The following is a 16127-nucleotide window of genomic DNA, read 5'->3' on the forward strand; positions in this document are numbered from 1 at the left end:
CTCTCCCTATTGCGTGAATGTTATGGTGACTGTTAAGAAATAACACACTAATTCTAGATTTTACAGCTGCCTCAGTGATTTAGATGCTGAGTTCCCATCCAATTCCCTTAGAAAGGTTTGAGACTGTCAGCAGAGTTAGGTGATCTTACATTTTCTCCAACTAACCCCCCTGTTACCCTCTATAGCAAGCAAACAAGTGCCCAGTCCCCATCCAATGAGCTCATTCAATTAATTCAGTTACCTTTTTTTAAAAAGTCTAAGTGATTTAGAAGCCTACATCCTATTTTCAAAAGTTTCTCAGTTGCTAAATCTTAGCAACCTAAATCTCACTGAAAGGCAATGGGACTTAGCCTCCTATGTCAGTTTTGAAGTTTGCTTAAGTGTTTTTGAAAATGTGAACCTTAGCTCAATTCCTCCTGGTCAGTCATTTCTGAAACAAGGAAGTGCAGGCTGCTGCTCAGATAAAATGCAGGTGCAAGAGGGTGCTTCACATATTTAGGTTTCAGAGTGGTAGCCGTGTTAGTCTGTATCAGCAAAAAGAACGAGGAGTACTTGTGGCACCTTAGAGACTTACAAATTTATGTGAGCATAAGCTTCCGTGGGCTAAAACCCACTTCATTGGATGCATGTAGTGGAAAATACAGTAGGAAGATATATATATCTATACAGAGGACATGAAAAAATGGGTGTTGCCATACTAACTATAACGAGAGTAGTCAGTTAAGGTGGGCTATTATGAGTGGGAGAAAAAAAACTTTTGTAGTGATAATCAGGATGGCCCATTTCCAACAGTTGACAAGAAGGTGTGAGTAACAGTAGGGGAAAAATGAGCATGGGGAAAGGCTTTTTACCCATCCCCTCCCAGTCTTTATTCAAGCCTAATTTAATGGTGTCCAGTTTGAAAATTAATTCTAATTCTGCAGTTTCTCATTGGAGTCTCTTTTTGAAGTTTTTTTGTTGGAGTATTGTGACTTTGCGGTCTGTAATTGAGTGACCAGGGGGGTTGAAGTGTTCTCTGACTGGTTTTTGAATGTTATAATTCTTGATATCTGATTTGTGTCCATTTATTCTTTTGCGTAGAGACTGTCCGGTTTGGCCAGTGTACAAAGCAGAGGGGCATTGCTGGCACATGATGGCATATATCACATTGGTAGGTCTGCAGGTGAACGAGCCTCTGATAGTGTGGCTGATGTGATTAGGTCCTATGACGGTGTCCTCTGAAAAGATACGTAGACAGAGTTGGCAACAGGCGTTGTTGCAAGGATAGGTTCCTGGGTTAGTGTTTTTGGTGTGTGGTGTGTGGTTGCTGGTGAGTATTTGCTTCAGGTTGGGGGGCTGTCTGTAAGCGAGGACTGGCCTGTCTCCCAAGATCTGTGAGAGTGAGGGATTGTCCTTCAGGATAGGTTGTAGATCCCTGATGATACACTGGAGAGGTTTTATTTGGGGGCTGAAGGTGACGTCTAGTGGTGTTCTGTTGCTTTCTTTATTGGGCCTGTCCTGTAGTAGGTGACTTCTGGGTACTCTTCTGGCTCTGTCAATTTGTTTCTTCACTTCACTAGATGTTTGTCTCTGTCTGAGGGGCTGGAGCAAATGTGGTTGTATCTCAGAGCTTGGCTGTAGACAATGGATCGTGTGCTGTGGTCTGGATGAAAGCTGGAGGCATGTAGGTAAGTACCATGGTCAGTAGGTTTCTGGTATAGGGTGGTGTTTATGTGATCATCACTTATTAGCACTGTAGTGTCCAGGAAGTGGATCTCTTGAGTGGACTGGTCCAGGCTGAGGTTGATGGTGGGATGGAAATTTCTGAAATCATGGTGGAATTCCTCAAGGGCTTCTTTTCCATGGGTCCAGATGATGAAGATGTCATCAAAGTAGCAGAACTAGAGTAGGGGCGTTAGGAGATGAGAGCTGAGGAAGCATTGTTCTAAGTCAGCCATAAAAAAGTTGGCATACTGTGGGGCCATGCGGATACCCATAGCAGTGGGGGGTAATGTACACAATAAAGACCAAACTCCCATGATTGCTATGAGAATTTGGCACCTAACTCCCTTAGGCTTCTTGGAAAGGCCCATACCATGGAAGCACGGAAGTCAGAGACCTGAGATTATAAAATACAAATAATTTCTTCCCATTCCCAGAAAAGTTTCAGGGTCACAAGCACCTTCGGTGCACAGCACTTAATACAAATTATGAAATCTTGTTCCAGAACTGTAGGTCTCTAATTGGTCTGTTAGCATTTGAGAACCAAGGAATAGCACTGATTCCATCCCATGAAGGACACTGTTCTACATTCACACTAGACAGTTCATGGGCCAGTTCCGGTACAGTCAATATAATCATTTGAGTTGTGTGTATTGCAAAGGGATAGAAATATACACTTATTTCTGAAAGCAAAACCAACTAGGAGATTGTATTCTCCTTCCATAATTTGTTCCCTATCCATGCAGCAAGGTCTCATTCCAATTAATCCCCAGTGTGAAAAATTTTGTGTAAAGCTTTGTTGTTTAAGATGACCAAATGTTAAACATTTGTGGCTCACATAATTGTATTTTGGAAAAAGGGGTTTGTTTCTTTGTTTTTTTTAATTGATCTCTGGGAAAAATATTGCTGTCAGGCCTGGGTGGCGCATATCGTAGGCTGGGGGAAGCTAACCCTCCCCAAACACTCCAGTATGGCCCCGCCCGTGCTCCACCCTGACGGCCCCTCCCAGGGCTTGCGAAAGGTAAAGTATTGCCTCCTAGAGGCGCCCGGGGGGTGGTATGTAATTGTCCCAGGTCACTGGGTGGGGGCTCGAGCTGGTTTTGCATTGCATTATTGAAATGGAACCCCTAGATACTGAACCCGGCCCTTGTTGCTGCCAACTCAGAGGGGCAGAAGGGTTACATAAGTAAGGTAAGAGAAGCAATTCTTTCACTCTATACCACGCTGATAAGGCCTCAACTGAAGTATTGTGTCCTGTTCAGGAAAGATGGGGACAAATTGGAAAAAGTCCGGAGAAGAGCAACAAAAATGATTAAAAGTCCAGAAAACATGACCTATGAGGGAAGATTGGGTTTCTTTAGTCTGGAGAAGAGAAGACTGAGGGGACATGACAAGTGTTTTCAAGTACATAAAAGTCGTTACAAGAAGCATGGGGAAAAGTTATTCTCCTTAACCTCTTAGGATAGGACAAAATGCAATGGGCTTAAAGTGCAGCAAGGGCGCTGTAGACTGGACATTAGGAAAAGATGGTGGGATCTCCACCATTGGAGGCTTTTAAGAACAGTCCAAACCCTGTGAGGAACGGTTTGATAATGACATAGTCCTGCCTTGAGTTCAGAGGACAGGACTACATCATAGAATCATAGAAGATTAGGGTTGGAAGACACCTCAGGAGGTCATCTAGTCCAACCTCCTGCTCACAGCAGGACCAACACCAATTAAATCATCCCAGCCAGGGCTTTGTCAAGCCGGGCCTTAAAAACCTCTAAGGATGGAGATTCCACCACATCCCTAGGTAACCCAATCCAGTGCTTCACCATCCTCCTAGTGAAATAGTGTTTCCTGATATCCAACCTAGACCTCCCCCACTGCAACTTGAGACCATTGCTCCTTGTTCTGTCATCTGCCACCACTGAGAACAGCCAAGCTCCATCCTCTTTGGAACCCTCCTTCAGGTAGTTGAAGGCTGTTATCAAATCCCCCTCACTCTTCTCTTCTGCAGATTAAACAAGCCCAGTTCCCTCAGCCTCTCTGTGTAAGTCATGTGCCCCAGCCCCCTGATCATTTTCGTTTCCCTCCGCTGGACTCTCCAATTTGTCCACATCCTTTCTGTAGTAGGGGACCCCAAACTGGACACAATACTCCAGATGTAGCCTCACAAGGGCACACTGCTGACTCATTTCCAGCTTCTCATACACTGTAATCCCCAGGTCCTTTTCTACAGAATTGCTGCTTAGCTAGTCGGTCCCCAACCTGTAGCAGTGCATGGGATTCTTCCATCCTAAGGGCAGGACTCTGCACTTGTCCTTGTTGAACCTCATCAGATTTCTTTTGGCCCAATCCTCCAATTTGTCTAGGTCATCTGGACCATATCCCTACCCTCCAGCATATCTATCTCTCCCAGCTTATTGTCATCTGCGAACTTGCTGAGGGTACAATCCCTCCCATCATCCAGATCATTAATAAAGATGTTGAACAAAACCGACCCCTGGGGCACTCTGCTTGATACTAGCTGCTAACTAGACATGGAGCTGTTGTTCATTACCCATTGAGCCCGATGATCTAGCCAGCTTTCTATCCACCTTATAGTTCATTCATCCAGACCATAGTTTTTTAATTTGCTGGCAAGAATACTGTGAGACTGTATCAAAAGCTTTGCTAAAGTCAAGGTGTCAAGGCTGTATCCCCACTTTGAACTTTAGGGTACGAATGTAGGGACCTGCATGAAACTTCTAAGCTTAACTACCAGCTTAGGTCTGGTCCGCTGCCACCATTTCCCAATGGATTCCTTCCCTGGGACGCCTTGAGAAACCTTTCACCAATTCCCTGGTGAATACAGATCCAAACCCCTTGGATTTTAAAACAAGGAGAAATTAACCATCCCCCCTCCTTCCTCCCACCAACTCCTGGTGAATACAGATCCAACCCCCTTGGATCTAAAACAAGGAGAAATTAACCATTCCCCTCCTTCCTCCCACCAACTCCTGGTGAATACAGATCCAACCCCCTTGGATCTAAAACAAGGAAAAATCAATCAGGTTCTTAAAAAGAAGGCTTTTAATTAAAGAAAGGTAAAAATCATCTCTGTAAAATCAGTATGGAAATTAACCTTACAGGGTAATCAAACTTAAAGAGCTCAGAGGACTCCCCTCTAGTCTTAGGTTCAAAGTACAGCAAACAAAGATAAACACTCTAGTAAAAGGTACATTTACAAGTTGAGAAAACAAAGGAAAACTAACATGCCTTGCCTGGCTATTTACTTACAAGTTTGAAATAGGAGAGACTTGTTTAGAAAGATGTGGAGAACCTGGATTGATGTCTGGTCCCTCTCAGTCCCAAGAGCGAACGCACTCCCAAACAAAGAACACAAACAAAAGCCTCCCCCCCCCCAAGATTTGAAAGTATCTTGTCCCCTTATTGGTCCTTTAGGTCAGATGCCAGCCAGGTACCTGAGCTTCTTAACCCTTTACAGGGAAAAGGATTTTGGAGTCTCTGGCCAGGAGGGATTTTATAGTACTGTATACAGGACAGCTGTTACCCTTCCCTTTATAGTTATGACACAAGATATATCACATCCTCCACTTTCCCCATATCCACAGAGCCAGTTATCTCATTATGGAAGGCAATCAAGTTGGTCAGGCATGACTTGCCCTTGGTGAATCCATGTTGACTGTTCCTGATCACCTTCTCCTCCTCCAAGTGCTTCAAAATGGATTACTTGAGGACCTGCTCCATGATTTTGCCCAGCACTGAGGTGAGGCTGACCGGTCTGTAGTTCCCCGGGTTCTCTTTCTTCCCTTTCGTAACTTTAGTGCTCTCATGACCAAGATGGAGTCTGCTCTGCAGGCAGCTCTGGCCAAGAGACAGCGCGCACAAGAATGCAGCAGGGAAAATCCCTTCCACCCCAGTGGCACCAGTTCCAACCCCCCCAGAGTGAGCGAACACACCCACCCACAGGAAAAGTACAATGGATATAAAAAAGGGAAATATTTATTTACAGAGGGATGAGAGGAGAAAAACAATGAGGGGAAATATAGGGGGAGCAGCAGAACAGGGTTGCATCCAAGCCAAGGCCCCACAGGCCCAGTGGTAGCACAGTCTGGAAGGGCAGACACTGAGCAATGTGTCTGCACACAGAGTTCAGGAGTCCTGAGCAAAGTTCCAGTCAAGTGGTGAGTCTTGGGTGCTCCTGGTCGTCTTCAGCGCCAGTGAACTTTCCCCCAACAAATCCTTCCGGGGCCCTCTTCTGCTGCTTTCTGCAAAGCCACACAGAGCCACCACCTCCCCACTTAACTAGCTAGCAACCTCCCTCCTTGTTCCCAATACAGAGTCACAAGCCCCAGTACTCACAGCCGCATGCAGCTCTGGGCAGCCGTGATACTGGGTCCAGCTCCGGCCTGTCCTTCTCCGGCGATTCCTCCCTGGTACAGTGCTCCTCCTGGCTCCTGTGCTGGGGTGTCCCCGATCAGCCCTGTCCTTCCCAGGCTTCAGGCAGGTTCTCTGCTGCTTCACTTTGTGAGGGCCTGTAGGCTGCTGCCTCTCTCTCCAGGGGAGCTCCAGAGCCACACCCCTGAGTTTCCCTCCTTTCTCTCACTGCTCCCCCTCCCCCAAAGAAAAAGATTTAAAGGAGCCATGCTCTCTAAACCTCAAAGGGGTTACACTTTTTTAAAGATGGGCACTACGTTAGCCTTTTTCCAATAGTCTGGGACCTCCCACAATCGCCATGAGTTTTCAAAGATAATGGCCAATGGCTCTGCAAGCACAATATAAATCCTAAATCTACATTCGCCAATAAGGTCTAAATCCAATTTATCCATGTGTGCATGTGTGTGTGCATGCATATGTGTGTGGCGTGTGTATGCATGCATGTGCATATGTGTGCCTATGTGTGCGTGAGTGCATGCATGTAAATATGTGTGCATCGTGTGTATATGTGTGCATGTGCATACATATATGTGTGCATGCGTGTGAGTGTGTGCTTATGTTTGCGTATGTGTGCGTGTTGGTGTGTGTATCTTGTCCACGCGTATGCATGTGTGTATGTGTGCATGTGTGTGTGTGCACATGCGTACGTGTGTCTGGGTAAGTGTGTCTGTGCGTATGCGTGAATGTACCTATGCATGTGTGCATGTATGTGTGTATGTATATGTGCAGGTATGTGTGTGTGCGTATGTGTGTGCGCATGTGTGTGTATGTGTCCGTTTGCATATGCGTGCATGTGCATATGTGTGCGTTTATATATGCGTGTTTGTCTGTGTGTATCTAGAAGTCTCTCACCCTACAATAAATGGATGCCCAGTGTTCCAGCTGAGTCCATTTCACCTGCACCCTCTCACTGAGCACAATCGCGGGTCTTTGTCTGAACTCTGAGCAGCCACAAATTCAAGTCTCCCACCAGCCCAGTGAAACCCACCTGTGTAATCTGATACAGGCCCTAAAAAGACTGGGGTACCAGGTTTTGAGAGGTCTCGCCCAGGGCTGTCAGAGCAATGGTTCTCAACAAGGGGCAAGTGTAGCCTGGGGGTACGCAGAGGTCTTCCAGGGGGTACATCAGCTCATCTAGGGATTTGCCTCCTTTTACAACAGGCTACAGAAAAAGCACAAGCAAAGTTCATACAAACTAAAATTTCATGCAGACAATGACTTGTATATTCTGACTATACACTGAAATGTAAGTACAATCTTTATATACCAATTGATTTATTTCACAATTATATGGTAAAAATGAGACAATCAGCAGTTTTTCAGTAGTAGTGTGCTGTGACTGTTTTGTATTTCTACAAATATTTTTATGTCTGATTTTGTAAGCAAGCAGTTTTTAAGTGAGGTGAAACTTGGGGATACGCAAGAGAAATCAGACTCCTGAAAGGGGTACAGTAGCCTGGAAAGGTTGAGTGACACTGTGTAAAAGCAGGACATGAAGCCCAGTGAAGCTCAGGGAAACAGGACTGGGACTACAGCACGCTTCGCTTTAGGCCCTACCCCAACCCATGTTATATCTATTTTAACCCAAGGAAATTGACCGGTTCGCATGGTCCAAGCATGAATTTCCTGCAAGCTTTCCTCAGGGCCTCCTGGACCTCTTTGTTTCTCAGGCTGTAGATGAGGGGATTGACCAGGGGAGTTAGGACGGTGTAGATGACAGAGAGAACTTTCTTGAAGTTGCTCAGGATATCTGTGGTTGGGAACATATAGACAATCAGCAGAGTTGCATAATAAATGCTCACCACAATGAGGTGGGAGGAGCAGGTGGAAAAGGCCTTTTGCCTTCCGGTGGTGGATGGGATTCTCAGGATGGTGGCAATGATGCAGATGTAGGACATCATGATAAGTAGGAATGGGACCAGTGAGAAAAGAAAGCTGAGTGTCAAAGCCAGCGTTTCCATCAAGTGTGGGTCATTGCAGGAGAGATTTACAAGGGGGATAAAATCGCAAAAGAAATGATCAATAATGTTGGGGCCACAGAATGTTAACTGAGATATAGACAATGTTAATATGCCACTGCATAGGAAGCCACCTATCCAAGAGCCACCTGCAAGCTGGAGGCAGGCCCTGACACTCATATGGGCTGCATAGGGCATTGGATTGCATATCGCTAAATACCGATCGTAGGACATCACTGACAGGAGAAGGCATTCTGTAACCACCAGAGAACAAACGAAATAAAATTGTGTGAGGCAGAGACTAAACAAAATAGTCCTGTCCCCAGTCAGGAGACTGGCCAGCACCTTGGGTAGGATGGTGGAGGTGTAGCAGGTCTCCAAGCAGGACAAATTCCCCAGGAAGAAGTACATGGGGGTGTGAAGGTGCTGTTTAGCCACAACAAGCGCAAAGATAAGGATGTTCCCAGCCACGGTCACGATGTAGATGACGAGAAACAGCAGGAAGAGAAGAGTTTGTAGCTCAGGGAGATTCCAAAATCCTACCAGGATGAATTCCGTGAGAACTGTTTCATTCCCCCACTCTGGGTTCGCCATGAGTTCCAACTAGGGGAAAGAAACCAACATTTACAATGAAATCTGAAGAGGATACATTTTCATCATGCTTTAGCATCAATTTAGTTCCATAAATATTCCATAAGGCCCCTCATCCTGTGGGGACAGTGAAGAACCAAGACTCTGGAGGCAAATTTTTTATTTAGATCTTTGAGATTCCATTATCACCTGCCCTCCGCTCAGTTAAGAGATCGGTGCAGGTAGAAAGCCACACACACCGCTGGGTATATTTATGTCAAAACTGGCAAAGCCATTTTGTATTAGTCTTTTGTAACTTCAACAAGTGGTCCCCATGGCTCACCACGGTGGACTGTGACTTGTTGCACTGCAAACATATTATCGGTTCATCTAATGGATAACAGGCTCTATTGGACTCAGCCAAGAGGAGGGGACTGTGATCAACACAGTATCAAAGCAGGTTACGTTAGTCTCCATGAGACAAGGTCCAGCCCTTTCCTGCTTTTATTCTTTTTCCATTTTTTGACATTCTCCTGGATCTCTCCAGAGAGAGAGGGAGAGAGACACTTGTGGTGTTTAGATGTTGCTTGTAATTATTAGAACTGGGAGCACTGGCTGTTGGGAGTCTGAAAGGACAGGAAACAGGAAGGAGCAGGGAGGAGTTGAGGAGGCTGAGTGAGAGTTAGAGTGTGCAGCAGCAGATAGTAAAGAGGTTTCCACTGTAAAAATAAAGTTCTGTTGAAGTCTGTTAGGACCTTGCCTGGTTGATACAACATTTTGGTGACGAGGATGGATCTTCTGCCTCTGAACCCACCTGCATCCTTTCTGCAAAGCCCAGGTGAGCCTCCAATTGCTTTTTCTGTCTGGAACCATATGTTTGAGACTTACCTGCTTGCAATCAGCGCTACAAAGATTTCTGAAGTAAGAAAGCGTGCTCTGCTAATCCACTGCCTTGGAGCAGAAGGGCAGCGTATATTTTACACTTTTCCCCTTGCAGATGATAAATATGAAACGGCACTCACTGCATTAAAGAACTTTTTTGTGCCAAAAGTGAATGTAGTAGCTAATCGCTACAGATTTTGCCAGTGTGAGCAGAAACCAGGGGAGACTATAATGCAGTATATTGCTTCCCTGAAGAGTCTGATTGTATCTTGTGACTTTGGGAATATGGCAGATAAGACGATCAGAGACCAGCTCATTGAAAACAACCATGCTTCATGTAAGAGAACACTTACTTCTAGAACCACAACTTACACTAGAAAAAGCAATACCCATTGCTACTCAGATTGTGTCAGCTACAGCTGAAGCCAAAATAATGAGCAGAGATACAGAAAGCACAGTTCAGGCTGTGACTCCTTTGCAGAAAAGTTCACTATCGCTGCTGACAAACAATTGCAAGAGGAAAACTAATAAAAAGCCACAGAATCAGCAAATGCAAAATACAGTAAAAACATGCTTTCGCTGTGGATCCCCACAACATCTTGCAAGCTACACAGGATGTCCAGGAAAAGTAGCTCAGTGCAATCATTGCAAAAAGATTGGGCATTTTGCTAAAGTATGTTGCAGTAGCCAGTTCAATCAACAGGTGCATGCAGTTACAATACCAGATGTTACTGTGCTGAGTGTGTACAAAATCACTACTGATTTCTTGGAAGCATACCGGGCTACACGACATGCCACAACGCAAAGATCACCCGCAGAGTTACTGCATGGGAAACAGATGAATACTAAACTGAACATTGCTGGATTGTTATAGGCAAGACCTGATATCCCAAACGAGGATGAGGTGAGAAAAACAATTGAACAGAACCCAAGAAAGTATAAGGCTTTCACAGACAAGGGGCGGAGTGCTAAGGAAACAAAGTTTAAGTGTGGTTCCTTTGTTAGAATACGAAAACCTGGAATTTTACGCAAAGGAGACCATAAATTCACAGCTCCTCTTAAAATCATAGCGAAGAAGGGACCTTACACCTATCGACTTTCTGATGGGCGGGTATGGAATACTTCTTATCTTGCACCTGCCTATGCACCAAGAGGAGATTATGCCAACACCCAGTCTGTATTGGATGACTTCACCATAGAACCAACAAAACAAGACATTGCACTGGAACCGGGGTTTGAGAGATGGCCTGTCAGACGCAGATGACCACCTGTGTGGACTAAAGACAGTGTTATGTAGTATCTACAGTGTTTGCAGTGTAATATTTCTGCCAATAGTATAGTGTCTTGTTTCCTATTTGTTCCTGTGGTTAGAACAACAATGTTTATTTTAATTGAGAGAGTTTCTTAAGAGAGGAGGGAATGTGGTGTTTAGATGTGCTTGTAATTATTAGAACTGGGAGCACTGGCTGTTGGGAGTCTGAAAGGACAGGAAACAGGAAAGAGGGGGGAGGAGTTGAGGAGGCTGAGTGAGAGTTACAGAGTGTGCAGCAGCAGATTGGTAAAGAGGTTTCCACTGTAAAAATCAAGTCCTGTTGAAGTTTGTTAGTTCCTTGCCTGGCTGATACAACAACACGTCACTGAGCTGATGAATCACAAACTGATGCCAAATTTACACTTCACTCCCCTTACAGTTTCCTTTGCCAGCATCACAACCACTGTGGTGTTTCGGTCACTTTCCCTCAGAAACACTTGCCAATTGAATCTTGTTTTGTTTCTGTCTGCAACTGAATCGTTCCTCAGTCCTGCTGTGAGTTTGTTTTCGCTCTCCGCTGGTGTTGTCTGCCACCGTGATTAACTTCACGTTCTGGGTGAAGGGGGATTATGAACTCGCACAGGACCACAACCCAATGAGCTTGCTCCCCAAACTGGCTGCCCCCCACTCTCTGATTGCTCTGTTTTAATGCTATTTTATCCAACACCCCAGTCCCCCAGCTCATGGCTTCACTCTCTGTTATTGAATCCCATTGGTTTTGGAAACTGAGCCACTCAGCCAGCCACACGGTAGTGCCAGTAGCGAAGGCAATCGGATATTTTCAAACAGTGTCCTAGTGATACAAAGTGTCCAATACCGCATAACACCCGAACATGTCACATCAGTGCAACCCCGTCATCCTCTGTATAATTCGACTGACAATAATGGCACAGGTGTGATAAGATTTATTTTTACAGCCGCTCAATCCTCTGTATGGCTCATTTTCCCCAGGCCTTCTAGACAGTCCCATCTGGCAGGGGGTTTTAAGACTGCACAGCTCCCTGCCTTGCACAGGAAGGTCTCCAGCAAGCCAGTCTGTCTAATGCCCAGCACCACTGCGTTGCTTTCTTGCCAAGGGTGATGAACAGGTATTGCCAACTTTCATGAGTTACCTCACAGCACATTTATTTTCAAGGTGAAAGCATTACCGAGGAACAGATCTTTAAAAGACAACAGACAGATTTAAAACAAACATCAAACACAGCAGGTGTCACCGAGCAGCCTTATGGAGCCCGAGTGGGGCAAAGTCGTCTTTGCCCTCCCTTCTTGGACAGAGATCCAGTTATTTCTGTATTTCCTACGCTGGTCTACACTTAAAACTTAGATCAGTTTAGCTACATCACTCTGGGCTGGGGACAATTTTACACCTTCTGCGACGTAGTCAAGTTGACCTCCACTCCCCTCCCCACCACAGTAGACACCACTAGATTGAGGAAACAATTCTTCTGTTGACCGAGTGACACCATGCCTCTGTGGGTCACAATTGAGAATACCAAACGCAGGACAAACTGCTGAGAAATAGGGCAGACACTCTCCAAAACTGGTGATTATTTCCCCATAAGATATACCAGACCAGCAACAAAATAAACTTCTGTCTCACCACACCGGCTAGTAAGAAGTCAGAAAAGCAGTCTCCTTAGGCATTTCAGTCCTTGTACCACCACCAAAACACTAGATGTAATGAGGAGGGTTATTTAAACCAATTGCATGAAACAAAAGGCCCTTCTAATCCCAAAGGACCAGCCACACACCCAGGTCAATATATAACTCAGATCTTACCCAATAATCATGCCATGGCCAATCCTTTAGACCAATAGTAGATTGGATTTGCTGTTGCAGCATAATTCCTATACATCTCATGTAATCTTGCCATGAGCTAATGAAAACAGCTATTTTATCCATCCAAGCTCTGGCAAATGTTTGGAACCCAATTAACATGAAGTCAACATAGATATTAATTTCAGAGTGGTAGCCGTATTAGTCTGTATCAGCAAAAAGAATGAGGAGTACTTGTGGCAAAAGTACTCCTCGTTCTTTTTGAAGAGATTAATGTTCTTCGTTGTGTAGGAATTTTGGCATTTAGCCATGAAAGCAATATGGTAGTGTGCCTCAGTTTCCCTTTTCCTTGAGCACATTAGGAATGTAATGTCTTTTCTCCAAAGTACAATTTCAAGACTAGTTACAGGCACTAACTGAAACATCAGAATCACAAGGCCTTTTAACGTGAAGTGTGTTGTTATGTTGAAATTAAACAGTATAACTATAAAGGCTTCTAGCACATAGTGAGTTCTTATGTCTCACTCCCAGCATGTTTAAGGGTTTTTCCAAAAGCTCATGCATATTGTACATTTTTACAGATGTTGGCATCAGCAACAAACTAGTCACAAGAGTTAACATTAGCATTAATATTAACATCAGATCGATCACAATTGTACATTTACAAGCATTTAGTCACACCATGCCTTTTGTTTAGATAGACCATTTTTAGTCAGCTTCTTCAATATCCCTTTTGACCTTTTGTAGCATTTCCTTAGCTACTAGTTCCTGCTATCGAATATTTGCCATTGTAGCGGGGTGGTTGAAACAGCCCAGGAGAGGGCTGTGGCTGGGCAAGAAGCCTGGGCTGATTGGAGAAAGTAGGCTCAGCTGTGGCTATGCTCCAATCAGGCCCAGCTGGCCCCTATAAGAGCCTGGGAGTGAGAAGCCCAGTCAGTCTCCCTCTGCTTATAGAGGGAGAAGGGCCTAGCTGCAGGGACCTAAGCAAGACACCCAGGTTAGGAGCAGGGTTGGGGAAGGGCCAGATGAGCTGGGAGTTCTGGCCTGGAAAGCCCCAGGCTGCAGGCCTGACTATAGGCTGAATAGGTGCAGGGTTGCAATGGTGCAGCCCGTGGGTAGGGAGAGGCAGCAGGTCCGATCCGCTTTGCCTGTGATGACTGGTTTATACTGCAGTCTGCCCCAGTGAATGGGGGCTATATGGAGACTGGGCAGCAGCCAAGACTGAGGCAAAGTGGGGATAGTGGGTGGGGATTCCCCTGGGAGGGGGAGACCCAGAACTGTGGGGTTACTGCCAGCTGGCAGCACCCAGTTAAAGGGGCACTGGAGTCCTGGGAGGGACATGGGGGCCAACAGTGGTGGCGAGACACCAGCCTGCAGAGGGTACTCTGGAGGCTGGATGCTAATTCCCAAGGACAACCAGCAGGAGGTGCCGCAGGGGTGAGCCCCGCTCTCTTACAGCCGTTCTTTGTTCATGTTCAAGACACAGGCTCTCTCTCAGGGCTTGCAGTTTGATTCTGCTGATGCCTTCTGGCTCATGGTCACTGATCTTTAACCTTTAAAACTCTCAATATCAGATTTCAATAGCATGGGGTTCTGATCCAAAGTTTAATTGACCTTGTTCTGTGGATCCTGCTGACTTGCCACCGTAACCGTGCCTCATTGGTTCACAACTGAGAATGCCAAATTCAGAACGAACTGCTGAGAAATAGGGCAGATACACCCCAAGACTGGTGGCTAATCCCCCATAGGATATACCAAACCAGCAACAAAAGTAAATTTTTCTCCCCATGCTGACTAGCAAGAAGTCAGAAAAGCAGTTTTCCTTGGGCATTCCAGTCCTTGTACCACCACCAAAACACTAGACTGAGTGATGAATGGTTATTTAAACCAATTTCATCAAACAAAAGTGTTCTTTTGATCCCAAAGGACCACTCAGGTCAATATATAACTGAGATCTTACCCTATAATCATGTGGTTTCCAATCCTTTAGTATCTAAAATCTAAAGGTTATTTATAAAAAGAAAGGAAGAAAGGTGAGAGTTACAATTGGTTAAAGGAATCAAATACATATAATAAATGCAAAGTTCTTGGACCAGGCTTGTAGCACTGATAGAATAAACTGCTGGCTTGTTAAGTCTTTGGTTGTTTCCAAATCATTGGAAGATCCTCAGTCCCTTGGTTAGAATGCTCCTATTAGTACAAGTACATCATAATCCAGAGGTTGGAGCAGAAAAGGGGCCAATACTCATAACTTCAGATACAAAAATGATACATGCATGCAAATAACACAAGCATATTTAGCAAATCATCACTTTCCTATTGACAGCTTACTTGACACACTTTGTATAAAATTTGTTGCAATTGTATAACAGAGGCAGTAACAATGATCTATGTGGTCATATTTTAATCAGATAACATCACACTGAGCTATCGCCTCTTGGGGAGGAGGATTTACTACAGAGATAGGAAAACCCGTTCAGTCGCTGGAGTAAGTGTCTGCATGAACATAAGAATGGCCAGACTGGGTCAGACCAAAGGTCCATCCAGCCCAGTATCCTGTCTACTGACAGTGGCTAATGCCAAGTGCCCCAGAAGGAGTGAACGTAACAAGTAATAATCAAGTGATCTCTCTCCTGCCGTCCATCACCACCCTCTGACAAACAGAGGCTAGGGACACCGTTCCTTACCCATCCTGGCTAATAGCCATTAATCGATTTAACCTCCATGAATGTATCCAGTTCTCTTTTAAACCCTGTTATAGTCCTAGCCTTCACAACCTCCTCAGGCAAGGAGTTCCACAGGTTGACTGTGCGCTGTGTGAAGAAGAACTTCCTTTTATTTGTTTTAAACCTGCTGCCCATTAATTTCATTTGGTGGCCCCTAGTTCTTATATTATGGGAAGAAGTAAATAACTTTTCCTTATTCACTTTCTCCACATCACTTATGATTTTATATGCCACTATCATATCCCCCCTTGGTCTCCTCTTTTCAAAGCTGAAAAGTCCTAACCTCTTTAATCTCTCCTCATATGGGACCCGTTCCAAACCCCCAGTCATTTTAGTTGCCCATTTCTGAACCTTTTCCAATTCCAGATGAAGGGACCACCTCTGTACGCAGTATTCAAGATGTGGGCGTACCATGGATTTATATAAGGGCAATAAGATATTCTCCATCTTATTCTCTATCCCTTTTTTAATGATTCCTAACATCCTGTTTGCTTTTTTGACTGCCGCTGCACACTGCGTGGACGTCTTCAGAGAACTATCTACGATGACTCCAAGATCTTTTTCCTGATTCGTTGTAGCTAATTTAGCCCCCAATATATTGTATGCATAGTTGGGTTTTTTCCCCCAATGTTCATTACTTTACATTTATCCACATTAAATTTCATTTGCCATTTTGTTGTCCAATCACTTAGTTTTGTGAGATCTTTTTGAAGTTCTTCACAGTCTGCTTTGGTCTTAACTATCTTGAGCAGTTTAGTATCGTCTGCAAACTTCGCC

The 16127-nt window shown here is 44.8% G+C and overlaps 1 protein-coding gene across 1 annotated transcript; it reads right to left on the reverse strand.

The window, feature by feature from the left end:
- Window positions 1-7700: 7700 nt before the first annotated feature.
- On the reverse strand, window positions 7701-8678 carry LOC117886047 (olfactory receptor 11A1-like). The gene has a single exon (XM_034787679.1). The coding sequence runs from the start codon at window positions 8676-8678 to the stop codon at window positions 7701-7703; it is 978 nt and encodes a 325-aa protein (XP_034643570.1).
- Between the last annotated feature and the right edge of the window lie 7449 nt (window positions 8679-16127).

This window comes from Trachemys scripta, chromosome 12 (genome assembly GCF_013100865.1).
Source record: "Trachemys scripta elegans isolate TJP31775 chromosome 12, CAS_Tse_1.0, whole genome shotgun sequence".
NCBI lineage: Eukaryota > Metazoa > Chordata > Testudines > Emydidae > Trachemys > Trachemys scripta.

What these genes read in the sequence shown, in the direction of transcription:
- LOC117886047 (XM_034787679.1), bottom strand. Translation starts at nt 8,678, where the DNA reads ATGGCGAACCCAGAGTGGGGGAATGAAACAGTTCTCACGGAATTCATC.